Raw genomic sequence first — 23939 nt, 5'->3', positions numbered from 1 at the left:
ATAACACACCTTGTAATGGTATACAGGTGTTAGAACATCACACCTTGTAATGGTATACAGGTGTTATATCACCACACCTTGTAATGGTATACAGGTGTTATAACATTACACTTTGTAATGGTATACAGGTGTTATAACATCACACCTTGTAATGGTATACAGGTGTTATAACATCACACCTTGTAATGGTATACAGGTGTTAGAACATCACACATTGTAATGGTATACAGGTGTTAGAACACCACACATTGTAATGGTTTACAGGTGTTATAACATCACACCTTGTAATGGTATACAGGTGTTATAACATCACACCTTGTAATGGTATACAGGTGTTATAACACCACACCTTGTAATGGTATACAGGTGTTATAACACCACACATTGTAATGGTATACAGGTGTTAGAACATCACACCTTGTAATGGTATACAGGTGTTAGAACATCACACGTTGTAATGGTATACAGGTGTTACAGCACCACACCTTGTAATGGTATACAGGTGTTATAGCACCACACCTTGTAATGGTATACAGGTGTTATAACATCACACCTTGTAATGGTATACAGGTGTTATAACATCACACCTTGTAATGGTATACAGGTGTTATAACATCACACCTTGTAATGGTATACAGGTGTTATAACACACCTTGTAATGGTATATAGGTGTTAGAACACCACACCTTGTAATGGTATACAGGTGTTATAACACACCTTGTAATGGTATACAGTTGAAGAGACAGCAGTATTGAAGTACGATTGATGTTGACATTAGATTTTATTTTGTATGGATAGTTGTGTTAAACTCTGTCAGAGATACTGATTTCCAGCTTTTTATTTCCTCCTGATTGGTGAATCATGAATGCCATTTAATGTGATAATTGGTTAAGTTTAGGAGGCCTGGTTTGATTGGATGCAGTTTGTAAATAATTGATCATTTGACACACTTATTCTGGAGTCGAGACTTGTTTTTATTGTTATTAAAATTTGAGATGGAAACATTGTTTTCACTTTGTTTGTACTGATTACTAGACCATGCAAATGGTACACTGATCACTAGACCATACAGCTGATCACTAGACTGTACCACTGATACACTGATCACTAGACCTTACCACTGGTACACTGATCACTAGACCGTACCACTGATACACTGATCACTAGACCATACAACTGATACACTGATCACTAGACCGTACAACTGATACACTGATCACTAGACCTTACCACTGATACACTGATCACTAGACCTTACCACTGATACACTGATCACTAGACTGTACCACTGATCACTAGACCGTACAACTGATACACTGATCACTAGACCTTACCACTGATACACTGATCACTAGACCGTACAACTGATACACTGATCACTAGACTGTACCACTGATCACTAGACCGTACAACTGATACACTGATCACTAGACCGTACAACTGATACACTGATCACTAGACTGTACCACTGATACACTGATCACTAGACCGTACAACTGATACACTGATCACTAGACCATACCACTGATACACTGATCACTAGACCGTACCACTGATCACTAGACCGTACTACTGATACACTGATCACTAGACCGTACCACTGATACACTGATCACTAGACCGTACCACTGATACACTGATCACTAGACCGTACAACTGATACACTGATCACTAGACCGTACAACTGATACACTGATCACTAGACCGTACAACTGATACACTGATCACTAGACCGTACCACTGATACACTGATCACTAGACCGTACAACTGATACACTGATCACTAGACCGTACCACTGATACACTGATCACTAGACCGTACAACTGATACACTGATCACTAGACCGTACCACTGATCACTAGACCGTACAACTGATACACTGATCACTAGACCGTACAACTGATACACTGATCACTAGACCTTACCACTGATAACTGATCACTAGACCGTACAACTGATACACTGATCACTAGACTGTACAATTGATGCACACTGATAAGGAAGTCTTTGTTGCTGTGATGAAAGGGAAGAAAATAGAAAAATACTGGCTGCATTTTGTATTAGGTTTGACTTATACATGAGAATCAACAGCAGTGAGTGTAGTGATACATCTACATTTCTACAGCACAATTGACTTACAATGTATGACTGTTGTAGTGACGACATCAATGATCGCCCCACTCTGTGTGATATAATGTACGACTATAGTGACGACACCAATGATCGCCCCATTCTGTGTGATATAATGTACGACTATAGTGACGTCACCAATGATCGCCCCATTCTGTGTGATATAATGTACGACTATAGTGACGACACCAATGATCGCCCCATTCTGTGTGATATAATGTACGACTATTGTGACGACACCAATGATCGCCCCATTCTGTGTGATATAATGTACGACTATAGTGACGACACCAATGATCGCCCCATTCTGTGTGATATAATGTACGACTATAGTGACGACACCAATGATCGCCCCATTCTGTGTGATATAATGTACGACTATAGTGACGACACCAATGATCGCCCCATTCTGTGTGATATAATGTACGACTATAGTGACGTCACCAATGATCGCCCCATTCTGTGTGATATAATGTACGACTATAGTGACGACACCAATGATCGCCCCATTCTGTGTGATATAATGTACGACTATAGTGACGACACCAATATTCGCCCCATTCTGTTTGATATAATGTACGACTATTGTGACGACACCAATGATCGCCCCATTCTGTGTGATATAATGTACGACTATAGAGACGACACCAATGATCGCCCCATTCTGTGTGATATAATGTACGACTATAGTGACGACACCAATGATCGCCCCATTCTGTGTGATATAATGTACGACTATTGTGACGACACCAATGATCGCCCCATTCTGTGTGATATAATGTACGACTATAGAGACGACACCAATGATCGCCCCATTCTGTGTGATATAATGTACGACTATAGAGACGACACCAATGATCGCCCCATTCTGTGTGATATAATGTAAGACTATTGTGACGACACCAATGATCGCCCCATTCTGTGTGATATAATGTAAGACTATTGTGACGACACCAATGATCGCCCCATTCTGTGTGATATAATGTACGACTATTACAGTGACGACACCAATGATCGCCCCATTCTATGTGATAAAATGTGTTGTTGTGTTAAGACAGTTTCCGTGTTAGCTTGTTATGATAGTGTTTGATCCTTGTCTTTGGTCAGGTGATGCCAGTACTCCCATCAAAGGACCAACTCTGGATTTCCAACCATCTCATGTCAAGTCATCCGAGCCATCTGTGACAAGATATTTGGATCAATCTTTAATTCAAGATCATGGAATGCCTGCTGTGCAAGGTCAAAGACTGGCAAATCAATCAAGTCAAGGTCATGGCAGTACCACATCAAACAGAGGTCAGCGACCTGTGTTTTCATCAGGTCACGGCCATGTTGGTCCTAACCTTTATGGTTGTGGATTGTGCCTTGTTCTTTGTCAAGGTAAAGAGGGCTTACAAGACCATGTCTGGTCGTGTCATGGGACGCAGTTCAAGTACATCTGTTACGAGTGTGGAAAAGTGTTCAGGTCCTACCACGGACACAAGAAACATGATAAGCTGGTACATCAGGGAGGTGTAGACTGTAAGACTTGTGAGATCTGTGGCAAGGTGTTCATTGACAACAGCAGTCTTAAACATCACCTGCATACACACTCAGATGACCGCCCATTCACCTGTGACAAGTGCGGCAAATCTTACAAGTATGCCACTACGCTAAAGGAACATGTCTGTGTGCGGATCCAGTGAGATCTGTATTTGAGTAGATATCTAGGCATGCAGAATGAAGCAGGTGACTGTGATGCTATTCTCTCTCTGTCATGATATCTTTGCTCTCTGTTGCATCAGTGTTGATGATCAGTGTTGATGATCAGGTGTTTAGAAAGAGAAACTGCATGAAAAGATAGCCTTTGTTTCAAATATGCAAAAGTTGACAAAAATCCATACTGCAAACTGTATTGCTATATAGTGTTACAACTTGTCTACAGAAAAGCCTTAATTTGTAAACAATTGATCGATGGATACTTGCCCTCATCTCTGGCTAGGATAGTGATTGGTGGAGAGTTGATCTTGTGCCTGGCTCTGTCATCTAGTGGAGACTTGCCCTCATTTATAGATCCATCCTTCTCTGAGAAAACAGAGATAGTGATTGGTGGAGAGCTGCCCTCATGACATTACTTTGACCTTGACTGTAGGAGGACATACATAGACTGAGTTACATCACTTGAACTAACTAACACTGTTTGGATTTACCATACAGTACCTTTATACACCTTCTGTTGACAAAGTCATGCTTCTGACAAAGTCATGCTTCTGAACAGTCTCTAAGATTTGCTTTCCAGGTTGATAATTAGAATTTTTGCGAGGTTTGAGTCAAAATCTGGAAAGCTACTTCTGAAGTAAGGACAGTTATCAAACAAGCTGTCTTCATAATGTGCCTCCTAAGCAATGTTGGTTATCCTTCGTCTCAGATCTTCTTGTAAAAATAACTTCATTTCCAGAATGGCTGAAGGCATTTTAACCATACTTAAGGCAGAAAGGCAAGAGAAAATGTTCTATTCATGTTGTATTCATTCATATAGTGGACTATGTATCATAAGTTAAGGACTGCTGGATCCAATTCTATGGAGATAAACCCTGCTATGCTTTCAAAATGTGTATTGACTATTACAACAAAATGGAGCCGAGATGTCATTATAATACTAATAGCTCTTTGTTTATTTTGCATGTCATGTATTTCTATAAGCAAAACACAACATGTATTAAGATATCCACCTCAACTACTGTAATAAAGTATTAACTAAGAGAACGTTTTCGTCTTTTGTTTTCCATAGGTATGTCCCCCTCTGACAGTGCGGGTTTGTCAATGTTTGTACCAACACAAACTGAGAGAACACAGTTCGCCTGTCAAATCTGCAAGATTATCCAATTTTTCCCCGACATGGAAAGTTTGCGGGGACATATTTTATCCCACCACAAGGATGACTACCAAGAGTTCTGTTTGCTATGTGGCAAGGGCTTCAAATCTGTCAGCGGTTTCAGCGACCACCAAAAAATTTACCATGGTTCTGGCAAACAGAAATTTAGCTGTGAAGTGTGTGGCAAATGTGTCGCACGGAAAAGTCACCTTGATGTTCACATGCGTCGCCATTCAGATGTGCGATCCTTCAGCTGCCTTACATGTATGAAATCATTCAAACACAAACATCAGCTGAGAAACCATGTGTGTTTCCCTGAATAGCGTAAGTCATTTGTCTGGACTGTTTAGGGTGGTGTTCCCTATCAACAGAAACTATTTACTTACAAAGGTTGTTTACTCCAGTGTGATGAAACTGTAGTACATCAATGTAGATGTCCTCTCAAATACCTTGATTGGACAGTCAATGAACGGAACATTGACAGGTTACATCAATGCCTTATAGACACATTCCAATATAAAATGGGATATATATGTTTTTTAAGGTCCTACTGATATCTACATGTGATTGATTGGTCTCTCCTTGTAGTCATACAATCAGACAATAACTACTGTATGGTCTATGTACATTTGACTAGATAACGTCTATTGTATGGTCATGTGACCAGATTATATCTACTGTACAGTCATGTGACCAGATTATGTCAAATGTACGGTCATGTGACCAGATGATGTCAGCTGTACGGTCATGTGACCAGATGATGTCAGCTGTACGGTCATGTGACCAGATGATGTCAGCTGTACAGTCATGTGACCAGATTATGTCAGCTGTTTGGTAATGTGACCAGATTATGTCAGCTGTTTGGTAATGTGACCAGGTTATGTCAGCTGTTTGGTAATGTGACCAGGTTATGTGTTCTGTATAAGTCATTTGATCAGACATTGTGTTCTATAAAGGTCATGTGATCAGATGATGTCTGCTGATGTCTACTTTGTGATCATGTGACCTTTTAATTATCTACTCTCTTTACAGTGAAGATAGTTGATGTTGTCGTGTATTTGTTCTGTCGCTATAGTCAAATTACTCTTGTTTATATCCATAGGGGCGTCAGACAGTCGGATTGACAAGATGGGACATGACTGGGAAATTGAGGAGGAGAAGGACAAGACAGGAGAAGAGAACGTGCGGAAATATAGCTGTAACATCTGCCTCCATTCTTATTCCCAGAGCGACCTCCTCAAGGAACACATGCTTGTTAATCATGGCACTGAGTTTTCACTCTTTTGTTTTGAATGTGGAAAGGGCTTCAAATCTGCTGGAGGATTGAAAGGTCACAGGAAGGTCACACATTCTGATGGGGCAGATGTGCACGAGTGTGATATTTGTGGTAGGGTGTTCCCTCATAAAAGTAATCTCAACTCACACATGGTTAGTCATTCAGATCACCGTCCCTTTCTGTGTAAAGTATGTGGAAAGTCGTACAAGCGCAAACAAAATTATAAAGAACATCTGTGTAATTTGTGAAATCCAAAGAAAGTTGTACAAACAAGAACATCAGTATAATTTGTAAAACCAATCCAAGTATATCTAAATCTATGCTATGTGGAAGATTTCTGGGTGTCAATACTGCCCTCAAGCTTCACACAAACACTAAATATAAACCATGTAACAAAAAACTTCATTTGTTTTACAACAATTTGAAATCATTGTCAGCCCGGATTGAAGCATGTGAGAGACTTTTCTGAGAAAACTGGAGCACCTGGGAAAAACTATTGTTGTCAGGCAGGTGACATCGTATTTTCACATCGTATTGGAGAATTGAACCCAGGTCACCCAAATGAAAAGCAAGTGTGTTATCTACTAACACTGATCTAGACAACCTTTTTGGCCTTGTTGTTCCAGAATCATAAGAACAACTATTACACTAGAATTGTGCAGTTTGTAAGTCTGCAGAAAGCCATTGAGACCTTCAAAAAACTTTTGCAAAATTATATTGAAAGTCATTAAGATACACACAAGTCTGCAGGAAGAGATTGAGACACACAAAAAACAGCTCGAAAATGTGAAATAAAAGTTTTCTTATCTGCAATTTGTAAAATGTATGGAAAGTCATACTAATGTAAATAAGAAAGCTTCAGGTTAATGTGTTGATCATGATACGGCCTTGACCTTTACGCCGAGGTCATTGTGTTGAACATGATATGGCCTTGACCTTTATGTTGTAGGTCATTGTGTTGGACATGGTACGGCCTTGACCTTTATGCTGCAGATCATTGTGTTGATCATGATGTGGCCTTGACCTTGACAAAATGTAGAGTATTCATGTATGACTGATAATGACATGTTTTTACCTGCTGTATATAAAAATGCATAATGTGTATAGTCACAGCTTCATGTGACCTTGTCTCATTGAATAGTTTTTACAAGATTGTACTGATGAACAGATCACAAGAGTTCTTTCCCTTGTGTAGAAGTAATTGAAAAATTTTATGATGGAATATCTGTTACATGTAAAGACTCCCAAAGTTGTCATGGTTTGGATGTCTCTACTGAATTTCTATGGGCAAAATTGCTCACATGTTCCAAGTTATTGCATGGTTTTTAAGTAACACAGAATTTATTACATCCAGGAGCCAGTGAGGGTGTTAAAAGACCAGAGTGAATGGAAGTCGTGCAGTAACCTACATACTGTATACTTCTCACCTTAAAACAGAGAAAAGGGAGTAAAAGAATTCACATTGTCAGCCCCAGTGCTCTAACTTTATTGTTTTCTGTATAATTTACCTGTACTGGTATGAGTGAGTACTTCTCGGTACCAGCAAACTCTTGACTCACTATAAATATCAATCTGTCATTATGCAATTTAATGGACACATGGATTATTTTCCTATGAAGGTGATTCTGCAAGGTTGAGGAAAATTTGAAAGTATGTGACCTAGTTTTAAAATTTGATAACTCAAGCATCAGTCTCAAAGAAGGAACAAAACTCTAAATACAAGGAGAAATCCTGTTTGAGAAAGAGAAAAGTCTGTTTTTTTTACTGTCAAGTCATTCAAGTATTTCCTTTCTGTATCTGAAATGATATATTTCAAAGCATCATTTGGTCGACAAGGAAATAGCTCCTAGTTATTGATTATCTCCCCTTTTCTTAAAGGTTTGTTGCCAGTCCACTGCACTCAGCTCCTTTAATCATGAAAGTATGATTACCTATGAAAGAGCATTGGATGCGCTGTGGATTGTGGTAGCAAGTTTGTGAGTTGTGTCAAGTATGTTGTAAGCGAAATCATTTAAAGATTTCTAACTGAAATTAGTCTTTGAATGAGCAGTTGAAAGAATGAGCCCAGAAGATTGATCAATATATATATATATACTACCTTTGTGTGTCATCTGTTGTGTATAACACTGATACAAGTCTTCACAAGAGGATATTATTTTGTAGATGATTAGCTTTGTGCCTAGAATGAATTTCTTTTTTTTTTACTGTTTTTGTCAGCTTTAACTGTTGTATATTAAAAATCAAAATGGAGTATTTTGTTTTTGTTTTACTTACTTCTTCCATCACTCAAAGAAGCGATCCATTAGTTTGAGATCAGAGAAGTGATCCATTAATTTGAGATCAGAGATGTGATCCATTAGTTTGAGATCAGACAGGTGATCAATTAGTTGGAGATCAGAGATGTGATCCATTAGTTTGAGATCAGAGAGGTGATCCATTAGTTTGAGATCAGACAGGTGATCAATTAGTTGGAGATCAGAGATGTGATCCATTAGTTTGAGATCAGAGAGGTGATCCATTAGTTTGAGATCAGACAGGTGATCAATTAGTTGGAGATCAGAGATGTGATCCATTAGTTTGAGATCAGAGATGTGATCCATTAGTTTGAGATCAGACAGGTGATCAATTAGTTGGAGATCAGAGAAGTGATCCATTAGTTTGAGATCAGAGATGTGATCCATTAGTTTGAGATCAGACAGGTGATCAATTAGTTGGAGATCAGAGATGTGATCCATTAGTTTGAGATCAGAGAGGTGATCAATTAGTTGGAGATCAGAGATGTGATCCATTTGTTTGAGATCAGAGATGTGATCCATTAGTTTGAGATCAGAGATCTAATTCATTAGTTTGAGATCAGAGATGTGATCCATTAGTTTGAGATCAGACAGGTGATCAATTAGTTGGAGATCAGAGATGTGATCCATTAGTTTGAGATCAGAGAAGTGATCCATTAATTTGAGATCAGAGATGTGATCCATTAGTTTGAGATCAGAGATGTGATCCATTAGTTTGAGATCAGAGATGTGATCCATTTGTTTGAGATTAGACATGTGATCCATTAGTTTGAGATCAGAGAGGTGATCCATTTGTTTGAGATCAGAGATGTGATCCATTAGTTGGAGATCAGAGATCTAATTCATTAGTTTGAGATCAGAGAGGTGATCCATTAGTTTGAGATTAGACATGTGATCCATTAGTTTGAGATCAGAGAGGTGATCCATTAGTTTGAGATCAGAGAGGTGATCCATTAGTTTGAGATCAGAGATGTGATCCATTAGTTTGAGATCAGAGATGTGATCCATTAGTTGGAGATCAGACAGGTGATCCATTAGTTTGAGATCAGAGATGTGATCCATTAGTTTGAGTTCGGAGATGTAATTCATTAGTTTGAGTTCATAGGCATTATTTTTTCTAAATAATGTGGCATTACATCGTCACAATAAAATGACATTATATTGTCACAATAATATTGCATTATAATGTTACAATTATGTGGCATTACATTGTCAAAATAATGTAGCATTACATTGTCAAATTAATGTGGCAGAAGTTTGTCATGATGTGGCATTTTATTGTTACAAAATATTGGCATTAATTTATTCAATTATTGATGTGATTAATTCCAATAGAGAAACAGGGTCAATATTCTTACAGGGATATAAGTACACGACCTTCATACAGCAGGTATGGATGACCTCTTTTTCTGATGTAATACTGACATATTACTGTGGGTCTGGGTGGATAATGAGTGATGACCTTCACAAATAAAATGTAACAGTGTACTGACCTTCAGCAAGGGACAGGTTTTAGATGTGACAAGTGACTTTATAGGTATAAACACTATGGAGCGAAAGGTCATTATTATGAGATTTCAAGTGTGGTTAAAACACTTTGTAGCTGTATATGTATTATCAACATCACTTGTTAATTTCACTAGGAAAAATATGAAGTTTTAATATTACCTTAAGATCCTAATTGAACCTTTCAGATCAGAAATATTATAAGTATAAGTGGTTTAATTACACACTTCTCCAAAATGGAGTTAAATGTTGTTAATATCCACAAACTTTTATTTATTTTTCAGATCCGAAAGTGAAATTAGAAACACCTGAAATGAGTTCCTTTGAAGTTCCGCCCCATTATTTACAGACCCAATGGTCAGAGGACACGTTTTCCTCTGAGACACCGATGGCGTCCGTAGTAACCACCAGTCCAGATACCATGATGATGACCTTGACCTCTTGTGGCCCAGACATGAAATGTCCTGAATGTGATTTTGTGACCAATAAGATATATGTGATGACCCGACACAGACAGAGCCATTCTGTGCTAACATTTAAATGCACCAAATGTCCAAAATCATATACAACCAAGTCCCAGCTTGACAAACACGTACGCTTCAAACATACAGGTCAGGGTCATCTGGTATGTGACCTCTGTGGCAGAAAGTATACAAGTAACACTGGTCTGCGAATGCACAAACAAAGTGTGCACGAGCAACGCTACAACTACCAGTGTGAACTTTGCGATAAGAAATTTATGCACCTGAGTCACTACAAAGGTCATGTAAGCTCCCATTACTCTGTCAAGTCAGAGGTGTGTTCCAAGTGTGGCAAAAGTTTCCGATTCTCACAGGATCTCTCTCGTCACACCAAACTCTGTGGCCTGGGAGTGGGATTCTCGTCTAAAAATAGGACCAGTCACAACACATCACCACAATAAATCTCTCTCTCAACTCAGTATAATATTCCTATCATGTTCATGATAATGTGCAAAAAGTATTTGCACACTACAGCATGTCTTGTACCATATGGTAATGAAACAATAGTATTTCTGTTGTTTTTCATTTTGTCTTCCACATTTGTCAATAGGAATGTGTACTAAACAGACTATCAGTGATATTTAACTACACACTGTATCCTCATCTAACACCTGTCTGAAAGTAAGTAACAGTTTAATACAGAGCTAGATAACAGCTCCGACATACAACCACTTTGTCAGCTGATCAAAATGTTTTCATCATCATATTTGGCCATGTTTGTTTTCTGTCAATAGCAGTTAAAAGTCTGCAGTGAGTTATGTATGATGACTGGGTTATATAGAAACAGCATGTACATGTTTCTACAAAATACATACTGCTGTGCTATTCTAACTGAGAGAAGAAATTGAAGTTTGGAACTTGTAGATAATGACATATATATACATAGATAGTTTATAGATAAAGTTATGTGTATGGATTGAAGGTTGTGTTTATAATCATTTGTATATAGATGTATGAGTTTCGATGCTAATATTGTGTGTCAATTTGGAATTTCAAAGATAAAAAAATAAGTGTTTGAACTTTTGTATATAAAGATAGTTACAAGTTTGGAGTTATATCAATAATGTATACAAGTTTAGAGTTTGTAGATAATGTGTTTAACACTCCTAACCTCAGCACCACTTATTTATACATATATCTCATTTTGTTTTCCACTTTTAGGTATCTTTGTAAAACTATATGATGTGGTTTTAGTAATAAAATCTAGTATGTTTTAATTTGTTCTAGTTATGTGTACAAATACCAAACATCTCAGTAATACATCTACATATCTGTTTATAAACTACCACACAACACCTCAGTAATGTCTACATATCTGTTTATAAACTACCACACAACACCTCAGTAATGTCTACATCTACATATCTGTTTTATAAACTACCACACAACACCTCAGTAATGTATAACATTTACATATCTGTTTATAAACTACCACACAACACCTCAGTAATACATCTACAGATCTGTTTATAAACTACCACACAACACCTCAGTAATGTCTACATCTACATATATGTATATAAACTACCACACAACACCTCAGTAATGTATAACATCTACATATCTGTTTATAAACTACCACACAACACCTCAGTAATGTATAACATCTACATATCTGTTTATAAACTACCACACAACACCTCAGTAATGTCTACATCTGTTTATAAACTACCACACAACACCTCAGTAATGTATACATCTACATATCTGTTTATAAACTACCACACAACACCTCAGTAATGTCTACATCTACATATCTGTTTTATAAACTACCACACAACACCTCAGTAATGTATAACATCTACATATCTGTTTATAAACTACCACACAACACCTCAGTAATACATTTACATATCTGTTTATAAACTACCACACAACACCTCAGTAATGTATAACATCTACATATCTGTTTATAAACTACCACACAACACCTCAGTAATGTCTACATCTGTTTATAAACTACCACACAACACCTCAGTAATGTATACATCTACATATCTGTTTATAAACTACCACACAACACCTCAGTAATGTATACATCTACATATCTGTTTATAAACTACCACACAACACCTCAGTAATGTCTACATATCTGTTTATAAACTACCACACAACACCTCAGTAATGTCTACATCTACAGATCTGTTTATAAACTACCACACAACACCTCAGTAATGTCTACATCTACATATATGTATATAAACTACCACACAACACCTCAGTAATGTCTACATCTACGTATCTGTTTATAAACTACCACACAACACCTCAGTAATGTATACATCTACATATCTGTATATAAACTACCACACAACACCTCAGTAATGTATACATCTACATATCTGTTTATAAACTACCACACAACACCTCAGTAATGTCTACATCTGTTTATAAACTACCACACAACACCTCAGTAATGTCTACATCTACGTATCTGTTTATAAACTACCACACAACACCTCAGTAATGTATACATCTACATATCTGTGTATAAATTACCACACAACACCTCAGTAATATATACATCTACATATCTGTTTATAAACTACCACACAACACCTCAGTAATGTATAACATCTATATATCTGTTGATAAACTACCACACAACACCTCAGTAATGTCTACATCTGTTTATAAACTACCACACAACACCTCAGTAATGTCTACATCTACATATCTGTTTTATAAACTACCACACAACACCTCAGTAATGTATACATCTACATATCTGTTTATAAACTACCACACAACACCTCAGTAATGTCTACATCTACATATCTGTTTTATAAACTACCACACAACACCTCAGTAATGTATACATCTACATATCTGTTTTATAAACTACCACACAACACCTCAGTAATGTATACATCTACATATCTGTTTATAAACTACCACACAACACCTCAGTAATGTCTACATCTACATATATGTATATAAACTACCACACAACACCTCAGTAATGTCTACATCTACGTATCTGTTTATAAACTACCACACAACACCTCAGTAATGTCTACATCTACATATCTGTATATAAACTACCACACAACACCTCAGTAATGTATACATCTACATATCTGTTTATAAACTACCACACAACACCTCAGTAATGTATACATCTACATATCTGTTTATAAACTACCACACAACACCTCAGTAATGTCTACATCTACATATCTGTATATAAACTACCACACAACACCTCAGTAATGTATACATCTGTTTATAAACTACCACACAACACCTCAGTAATGTATACATCTGTTTATAAACTACCACACAACACCTCAGTAATGTCTACATCTACATATCTGTTTATAAACTACCACACAACACCTCAGTAATGTCTACATCTACATATCTGTATATAAACTACCACACAACACCTCAGTAATGTCTACATATCTGTTTATAATCTACCACACAACACCTCAGTAATGTCTACATCTACATATCTGTTTATAAACTACCACACAACACCTTAGTAATGTATACATCTACATATCTGTTTAGAAACTACCACACAACACCTCAGTAATGTCTACATCTACATATCTGTATATAAACTACCACACAACACCTCAGTAATGTCTACATATCTGTTTATAAACTACCACACAACACCTCAGTAATGTCTACATCTACATATCTGTATATAAACTACCACACAACACCTCAGTAATGTATACATCTACATATCTGTATATAAACTACCACACAACACCTCAGTAATGTATACATCTGTTTATAAACTACCACACAACACCTCAGTAATGTCTACATCTACATATCTGTATATAAACTACCACACAACACCTCAGTAATGTATACATCTGTTTATAAACTACCACACAACACCTCAGTAATGTATACATCTGTTTATAAACTACCACACAACACCTCAGTAATGTATACATCTGTTTATAAACTACCACACAACACCTCAGTAATGTATACATCTGTTTATAAACTACCACACAACACCTCAGTAATGTATACATCTGTTTATAAACTACCACACAACACCTCAGTAATGTATACATCTGTTTATAAACTACCACACAACACCTCAGTAATGTCTACATCTGTTTATAAACTACCACACAACACCTCAGTAATGTATACATCTGTTTATAAACTACCACACAACACCTTAGTAATACATCAACATATCTGTTTATAAACTACCACACAACACCTCAGTAATGTCTTTGTGTTAATTTTGTTACCACACAAAATCCACTTCTCTAACAAGATACAACTATAATAAGTCAACATTAATAAATAGACCACATTTATAATGTGACTACCTCCATAATGAGACCACCTCAATGATTAAACCCCATCTACCATGATACATTCCCTACAAAGGGACCACATCTATAATAACATTTATGATGAGATGATGCCTATAATATGTCAACCTCTATAATAAGACCACATCTTTGATGAGACCACCTCAATAGTGAGACCATATCAATATTTAGACCACCTCTGTAAAGAGACCACTTCTATAAAGGGACCCTATTTATCATAAGATATCATTGTTTTATAAAACCATATCTATAAAGACACCACCTGTATAATAAGACCACCTCTCTAATGAGACAACCTCTCTAATAAGACGTCTATAAGGTACCATATCTACAATGTATAATAAGACCACCTCTCTAGTAAGATGTCTATAAGGTACCATATCTACAATGTATAATAAGAGACCACATCTGTAAAAAGACCACCTCTGTGAGGAGTCCACATGAGTTCAAGTTAACTACATTGATAAAAGGACCACCTTAAGGGATTTTTTGGAGTTTTTCTATTTAAGGTTTTTGTATAGAGGTCATGTATTTTTCACTTTATTTAACCCTTCATTGTCAATCTGACTTCTGAGAGGAACACAGTGGCATCCAAATGATACTATAAGTAAGCACAATGGGAGTCAATATAATAATACAACTGTATGATTTCACTTTTAGAAAACGTCAGATTAAAAGGGCTGTACTGTATAGTGAAGTGGTATCCACACTTTTCTGTTTCTTTGTTCTTATTCTCTTCAATCTAAACATGCTTTCTATTTTTATTTTCAAACATTGTGTGATGATAACAAAATTTACAAATCTTCACTAATTGAAGATTTGTTAACATGATTTCACATTATTACTTTTGAGTATCAAATTTCTATATTCCTGTCCAGCTTTGATTTTTGATAAAAATGACACCAATTACCTCCCCTGTTATTGATTATTTCCCTTACCGGCCTCTGTTTTATCTCCCCTCTAGGTGGGATGAGTCCGGGGGGAGAGGAGGACCACACTCTGGGTTTGGAGATTGGACCAGTGCGGACTGTGAAGAGATACCCTTGTTCTGCTTGCCAGAAGATTTGCAAGACACCAGAAGATCTTGTCCGACACCAGGCCATTCACCAAAGCCCAATAATTGTTTGTCGGATTTGTGAAAATCAGGCCTTTCCTACACCACAAACCCTGAAGGATCATTTGATCCAGAATCATGCCACAGAATTTACTCACTTCTGTTTTCAGTGTGGTAAGGGCTTCAAGTCTGATGCAGGCATCAAGGACCATCAAAAGGTATACCACGTGACCTCGTTGGAATGCCCAGTGTGTGAGGTATGTGGCAAGGCATTTGCCCTACGGAACCGTCTAGTGGTACACATGAGAAGCCATTCCCATCAGCGTCCATTTATCTGCCCTCACTGTGGCAAGGCCTACAAACATAAACATGGATTAAAGACCCACATCCAGACAAGTTGTCTCCCCTCTATGGGTGCTTCTTACAATCCAAGTGATCCCCATTGAGTTACATGGTAGGTAGTTCCATGTTGTGTCCGACTTACATGTCAATGTTACAAGTTACAGTAGGAATATTCCCAGCCTTCATCTGTTGTATCTATTGTTATTGTCTCATCTGTCCAAGAGTGCCACACGGATGATCTGTAAACAGAGGAATTATAGCAACAGAGATGAACAAGTCTAGAGAATTGTTTGGAGATTAACTAGACTAAAGTGTGATGGAAAACTTATTATATTGGGTTCTAAATTTACCATATTGATGTCCTTTAATGGCTGATGTCTAGTGATGATGTCAATAACACACTAAAACATTTTGGTAAGACCATGTGTTTTGGGGTTTGTAAGGTGATATGTAAAATCACAATTCTATGTACATTAATTTAAGTGATACCTTTAACAGGTGTAAAAGTCATAACATAGTTATACAATATGTATTACAAGTCATACAATATGTATTACATACAGGTCATACAATAGGTATTACATACAAGTCATACAATAGGTATTACATACAAGTCATACAATAGGTATTACATACAAGTCATACAATAGGTATTACAAGTCATACAATAGGTATTACATACAAGTCATACAATAGGTATTACATACAAATCATACAATAGATATTCCAAGTCATACAATAGGTATTACATACAAGTCATACAATAGGTATTACATCTAAGTCATACAATCCAAGTCATACAATAGGTATTACATACAAGTCATACAATAGGTATTATATCTAAGTCATACAATCCAAGTCATACAATAGGTATTACATACAAATCATACAATAGGTATTACATCCAAGTCATAAAATAGGTATTACATACAAGTCATACAATAGGTATTACATACAAGTCATACAATAGGTATTACAACAAGTCATACAATAGTTATTACATACAAGTCATACAATAGGTATTACATACAAGTCATACAATAGATATTAGGTATTACATACAAGTCATACAATAGGTATTACATACAAGTCATACAATAGGTATTACATCTAAGTCATATACAATCCAAGTCATACAATAGGTATTACATACAAGTCATACAATAGGTATTACATACAAATCATACAATAATGATTACATACAAGTCATGAAAGACAGTATTATGTACAAATCATACAATAGGTATTACATACAAGTCATACAATAGGTATTACATACAAGTCATACAATAGGTATTACATACAAGTCATACAATAGGTATTACATACAAGTCATACAATAGGTATTACATACAAGTCATACAATAGGTATTACATACAAGTCATACAATAGGTATTACATACAAGTCATACAATAGGTATCACATACAAGTCATACAATAGTTATTACATACAAGTCATACAATAGGTATTACATACAAGTCATACAATAGGTATTGCATACAAGTCATACAATAGGTATTACATACAAGTCATACAATAGGTATTACATACAAGTCATACAATAGGTATTACATACAAGTCATACAATAGGTATTGCATACAAGTCATACAATAGGCGTTACATACAAGTCATACAGTAAGTATTACATACAAGTCATACAATAGGTATTACATACAAGTCATACAATAGGTATTACATACAAGTCATACAATAGGTATTACATCCAAGTCATACAATAGGTATTACATACAGGTCATACAATAGGTATTACATCCAAGTCATACAATAGGTATTACATACAAGTCATACAATAGGTGTTACATACAAGTCATACAATAGGTATTACATACAAGTCATACAATAGGTATTACATACAAGTCATACAATAGGTATTACATACAAGTCATGTAAGACAGTATTATGTACAAGTCCTTCAATAAGTATTACCTACAGGTTCTGCAATATGTGTTATATACCAGTCATGCAATTAGTATTATATACAAGTTCTACAATAAGTATGACATATTATGTATATCTTCCAAACATTATTATGGGGTGTTTTGTTACTTGTTGGACCTGTCCAGGGTACCAATGCTAGACCTGTCCAGGGTACCAATGCTAGACCTGTCCAGTGTACAAGTGCTGGACCTGTTCAGTGTACTAGTGCTGGACCTGTCCAGGGTACCAATGCTAGACCTATCCAGGGTACCAATGCTAGACCTGTCCAGGGTACCAATGCTAGACCTGTCCAGTGTACAAGTGCTGGACCTGTTCAGTGTACTAGTGCTGGACCTGTCCAGGGTACCAATGCTAGACCTATCCAGGGTACCAATGCTAGACCTGTCCAGGGTACCAATGCTAGACCTGTCCAGTGTAGTAGTGCTGGACCTGTTCAATGTACTAGTGCTGGACCTGTCCAGGGTACCAATGCTAGACCTGTCCAGGGTACCAATGCTAGACCTGTCCAGTGTACTAGTGCTGGACCTGTTCAGTGTACTAGTGCTAGACCTGTCCAGGGTACCAATGCTAGACCTGTCCAGGGTACCAATGCTAGACCTGTCCAGTGTAGTAGTGCTGGACCTGTTCAGTGTACTAGTGCTGGACCTGTCCAGGGTACCAATGCTAGACCTGTCCAGGGTACCAATGCTAGACCTGTCCAGTGTACTAGTGCTGGACCTGTTCAGTGTACTAGTGCTGGACCTGTCCAGGGTACCAATGCTAGACCTGTCCAGTGTACTAGTGCTGGACCTGTCCAGGGTACCAATGCTAGACCTGTCCAGGGTACCAATGCTAGACCTGTCCAGTGTACTAGTGCTGGACCTGTTCAGTGTACTAGTGCTGGACCTGTCCAGAGTACCAATGCTAGACCTGTCCAGTGTACTAGTGCTGGACCTGTCCAGGGTACCAATGCTAGACCTGTCCAGTGTATAGTGCTGGACCTGTTCAGTGTACTAGTGCTGGACCTGTTCAGTGTACTAGTGCTGGACCTGTCCAGGGTACCAATGCTAGACCTGTCCTGTGTACTAGTGCTGGACCTGTCCAGGGTACCAATGCTAGACCTGTCCAGTGTATAGTGCTGGACCTGTTCAGTGTACTAGTGCTGGACCTGTTCAGTGTACTAGTGCTGGACCTGTCCAGGGTACCAATGCTAGACCTGTTCAGTGTACTAGTGCTGGACCTGTCCAGGGTACCAATGCTAGACCTGTCCAGGGTACCAATGCTAGACCTGTCCAGTGTACTAGTGCTGGACCTGTCCAGTGTATAGTGCTGGACCTGTTCAGTGTACTAGTACTGGACCTGTTCAGTGTACCAGTGTACTAGTACTGGACCTGTTCAGTGTACCAGTGTACCAGTGCTGGACCTGTCCAGTGTACCAGTGCTGGACCTGTTCAGTGTACCAGTGCTGGACCTGTTCAGTGTACCAGTGCTGAACCTTTTTAGTGTACCAGTGCTGGACCTGTCCAGGGTACCAATGCTAGACCTGTCCAGTGTACTAGCACTGGACCTGTTCAGTGTACCAGTGTACCAGTGCTGGACTTGTCCAGTGTACTAGTACTGGACCTTTTCAGTGTACCAGTGCTGGACCTTTTCAGTGTACCAGTGCTGGACCTGTCCAGTGTACCAGTGCTGGACCTGTCCAGTGTACCAGTGCCGGACCTTTTCAGTGTACCAGTGCCAGACCTGTCCAGTGTACCAGTGTACTAGTACTGGACCTGTCCAGGGTACCAGTGCTGGACCTGTCCAGTGTACTAGTACTGGACCTGTTCAGTGTACCAGTGCTGGACCTGTCCAGTGTACCAGTGCTGGACCTGTCCTGTGTACTAGTGCTGGACCTGTCCAGGGTACCAATGCTAGACCTGTCCAGTGTATAGTGCTGGACCTGTTCAGTGTACCAGTACTGGACCTGTTCAGTGTACTAGTACTGGACCTTTTCAGTGTACCAGTGCTGGACCTGTCCAGTGTACTAGTGCTTGACCTGTCCAGGGTACCAATGTACCAGTGCTGGACCTGTTCAGTGTACTAGTGCTGGACCTGTTCAGTGCTGGACCTGTTCAGTGTACTAGTGCTGGACCTGTCCAGTGTACCAGTGCTGGACCTGTTCAGTGTACCAATGCTGGACCTGTCCAGTGTACTAGTGCTGGACCTGTTCAGTGTACCAATGCTGGACCTGTCCAGTGTACCAGTGCTGGACCTGTCCAGTGTACCAGTGCTGGACCTTTTTAGTGTACCAGTGTACTAGTACTGGACCTGTTCAGTGTACCAGTGCTGGACCTGTTCAGTGTACTATTGGACCTGTTCAGTGTACCAGTGTACCAGTGCTGGACCTGTTCAGTGTACCAGTGCCGGACCTGTTCATTCACATTTCAGTTTTCTGATAAATATCTTAATTTTTACAAAAGTTGTAAGAAATTTCTGATGTAGTTATAATTGAGGTTGTGACCTGGCCTACTGGTCATTAATTATCTGGAAGAATCTCAGCTATCACAATAAGGTAGGTAAGGGAGATATATAATATGTATGTATTCAGTCTCACAACTTTTTTCGAAAGAGTAGTAGAGAGATTTTTCTGTATGTTTTGGTAGATTGTTAAGAAAGAGAGCTACCAGTAAAATGTGGTAGGAAATTCATGTTTGATCCTAATGATGTCAGATATTGACTATCAGTGAACGGTTTCCTGTTTGATCCTAATGATGTCAGATATTGACTATCAGTGAACGGTTTCCTGTTTGATCCTAATGATGTCAGATATTGACTATCAGTGAACGGTTTCCTGTTTGATCCTAATGATGTCAGATATTGACTATCAGTGAACGGTTTCCTGTTTGATCCTAATGATGTCAGATATTGACTATCAGTGAACGGTTTCCTGTTTGATCCTAATGATGTCAGATATTGACTATCAGTGAACGGTTTCCTGTTTGATCCTAATGATGTCAGATATTGACTATCAGTGAACGGTTTCCTGTTTGATCCTAATGATGTCAGATATTGACTATCAGTGAACGGTTTCCTGTTTGATCCTAATGATGTCAGATATTGACTATCAGTGAACGGTTTCCTGTTTGATCCTAATGATGTCAGATATTGACTATCAGTGAACGGTTTCCTGTTTGATCCTAATGATGTCAGATATTGACTATCAGTGAACGGTTTCCTGTTTGATCCTAATGATGTCAGATATTGACTATCAGTGAACGGTTTCCTGTTTGATCCTAATGATGTCAGATATTGACTATCAGTGAACGGTTTCCTGTTTGATCCTAATGATGTCAGATATTGACTATCAGTGAACCGTTATGTTTCTGATTTACTGTAATGATTCTTACTGTTAAGAATGCTCAGATTAATGTCACAAAGAAAATTATATCTCCTGTTCAGCATACAATGAGGCAGAAGTCTCTCATCCCAGTCTGTTACTTTACAGATGTTGGTTGAGCAGAAAATTTTGGGGAAAGTATTTACACCTGTTTAAATGCTTTAAAAATGGAATGAATTTTAAAGATTGTTCTGATCATCGTAAGATAAACTCGCTTCTAATTGTACATATGTGACTTGCAGGTACATATTGTAAACTTGTAAAACAATCAATTATACTATACAGATACATACTTCATATTTACTGTAGATAGACCTTAAGTATATAAATAGATGTATAAACTCCATATAACTTTGACATAAGCTGTGTATATAGAAGTTTGACAACATTATTTTAAGTTATTTAAGCTAAGTATATTAAAGCTTTATAATATTTTCATAAGTTATTATAAGCTGTATATAAAGAAATGTTGTTTTGACCTCATTCTAGCCTGCGGTTCTCTTTTACAGTCGGGGCTGATGAGGACGTGAAGAGTGCACCTGATGTCTCAGTGGAAGAAACCGAATCAGTGGCTGAGATGTACTTCTGTCCAATATGTAACGTGCCATTCAAATCACAGAAACGCTTGGCAAACCATGTCCTGTTCCACAAGGAGACACTGCATCGTTGTGCTCTGTGTGACATTCGCTTTACCAGCCGAGAAACACTCAAAAATCACATGCTAGGTATGCATGGCAACCAGTTTTACCATTTCTGTTTTGATTGTGGTAAAGCTTTCAAATCTTACTCTGGCTTCAACGACCACAACAAGACAAACCACGGCACAGGTGCCCACAAATGTGATGTCTGTGGCAAATCATTCTCCTGTAACAGCCGTCTACTCGTCCATAAACGCAGCCACTCAAATGAGCGACCATTTGTGTGCAATAGGTGTGGGCGCCGATACAAACATAAAAAGCCGTATCGGGACCATGTATGTCTCTACCAACAGCCCAATGATGCCTCAGATCAGGACATTTTCATCAAATACTGAACATGTTCAATTTGTCAAGTGATTAGACGTTGTAAGGTTTTCAAGTCTGTCCCCAGATTTTACGTCAAGGTCATTGTTTTTATTTAACATTACTTAGTAGTGAAGGATATGACCAGTTATGACTCAAATTTAGATCTTGTTTCTCCAAATTCACAAAAGTCATTCCAAACACATGTTTGTGTAATTGTCAGTTACCTGGACGTTGGATTGGGAAATTCAGATGTCCCTATTACAGCTATGCAGGTCAACACAACAACATTTGGTAATTTCTGTACAAAGTTTGTCTAAAAGTCGGAAAAGGAAAAGATTTGAGTTGATTAAGAACTAATTTTTTTTTTTTTTCTGTGAAATCTAAACAAAACATATGTGAAAATGTAAACATATATGTATATATTATTTGTATGATGGGAACTATTAAGTGATATATAAAATATTCATCAGAGATAATTGCAGACCACAATTTTTCTCCGTAACCTATATATTGTATATAGGTATAACATATAAATATTAGTTTGTTGTATATGTTTAAAAGTGAAGAAAAAACAATTGGTTTGTGTGTCCCCTCACCAGGTCATCCTTGTAGAGAGCTTGGCTTGTGTGTCTCCCCTCACCAGGTCATCCTTGTAGAGAGCTTGGCTTGTGTGTCTCCCCTCTCATGTCATCCTGATGTAGAGCTTGGCTTGTGTGTCTCCTCTCTCTATGTCATCCTGAGGTAGAGCTTGGCTTGTGTGTCTCCCCTCTCATGTCATCCTGGTGTAGAGAGCTTGGCTTGTGTGTCTCCTCTCACTATGTCATCCTGGTGTAGAGCTTGGCTTGTGTGTCTCCTCTCACTATGTCATCCTGGTGTAGAGCTTGGCTTGTGTGTCTCCCCTCACTATGTCATCCTGGTGTAGAGAGCTTGGCTTGTGTGTCTCCCCTCTCATGTCATCCAGGTGTAGAATTTGACTGGTGTGTCTCCCCTCACCATGTCATCCAGGTGTAGAATTTGACCGGTGTGTCTCCTCTCACTACTTCATCCTGATATAGAGCGTTGCTTTTTTTTATTTCAGAATGTTTCATTTTCACGATTTTACTAATAAAAGGAATTGGGCAACAGCCATGGCCTTTAAAGTCCTCTCCTTGCTTTGATAAAAAATATACACATCAGTTAAATGATATATGCTAAATATTATTAGTTTTATTGGGAATAATATCAACTCAATGATTTGGACAAAATTCAGCCCTGAAGTGGACTTGCATGGCATGCACCTAAGGCATATTGTCCATACATATTCAACCTCCATTGCTA

General features: G+C 38.0%; 3 protein-coding genes across 6 annotated transcripts in view; all 3 read left to right on the top strand.

Moving 5' to 3' along the window:
- LOC132565723 (myoneurin-like) overlaps nucleotides 1-11753 on the top strand; it is a 70746-nt gene extending 58993 nt beyond the window's left edge. The window contains exons 5-6 of one of the 4 annotated variants that reach the window (XM_060230460.1): nucleotides 4902-5309; nucleotides 6088-6172. In XM_060230460.1, the coding sequence (XP_060086443.1) occupies nucleotides 4902-5308 (407 nt within the window). In that variant the 3' untranslated portion in view covers nucleotide 5309; nucleotides 6088-6172. Of the gene's footprint in view, nucleotides 1-3238; nucleotides 4786-4901; nucleotides 5310-6087; nucleotides 8512-10345 lie in introns of those variants that run through there. The other 3 variants (XM_060230427.1, XM_060230454.1, XM_060230428.1) reach the window with 3 other exon arrangements.
- A 4117-nt stretch (nucleotides 11754-15870) lies between these two features.
- Nucleotides 15871-16401, top strand: LOC132565675 (gastrula zinc finger protein XlCGF32.1-like). The gene has a single exon (XM_060230371.1). It carries the CDS (start codon nucleotides 15871-15873, stop codon nucleotides 16399-16401), a length of 531 nt encoding a protein of 176 aa, XP_060086354.1.
- On the top strand, nucleotides 16342-23096 carry LOC132565728 (zinc finger protein 728-like). The gene is made up of 2 exons (XM_060230467.1): nucleotides 16342-16409; nucleotides 22128-23096. Exon 2 carries the CDS (start codon nucleotides 22196-22198, stop codon nucleotides 22649-22651), a length of 456 nt encoding a protein of 151 aa, XP_060086450.1. The 5' UTR covers nucleotides 16342-16409; nucleotides 22128-22195; the 3' UTR covers nucleotides 22652-23096.
- Nucleotides 23097-23939: the final 843 nt, after the last annotated feature.

Source organism: Ylistrum balloti, unplaced genomic scaffold (genome assembly GCF_031769215.1).
Source record: "Ylistrum balloti isolate Yb309-2 unplaced genomic scaffold, AGI_CSIRO_Ybal_v1 Utg369730, whole genome shotgun sequence".
Classification (NCBI taxonomy): domain Eukaryota; kingdom Metazoa; phylum Mollusca; class Bivalvia; order Pectinida; family Pectinidae; genus Ylistrum; species Ylistrum balloti.
Note: the sequence above shows the minus strand (reverse complement) of the source record. Positions and strands in the feature narration are given on the sequence as shown.

Coding starts and splice junctions, on each gene's coding strand:
- LOC132565675 (XM_060230371.1), top strand. CDS start 15,871: ATGAGTCCGGGGGGAGAGGAGGACCACACTCTGGGTTTGGAGATTGGA.
- LOC132565728 (XM_060230467.1), top strand. CDS start 22,196: ATGTACTTCTGTCCAATATGTAACGTGCCATTCAAATCACAGAAACGC.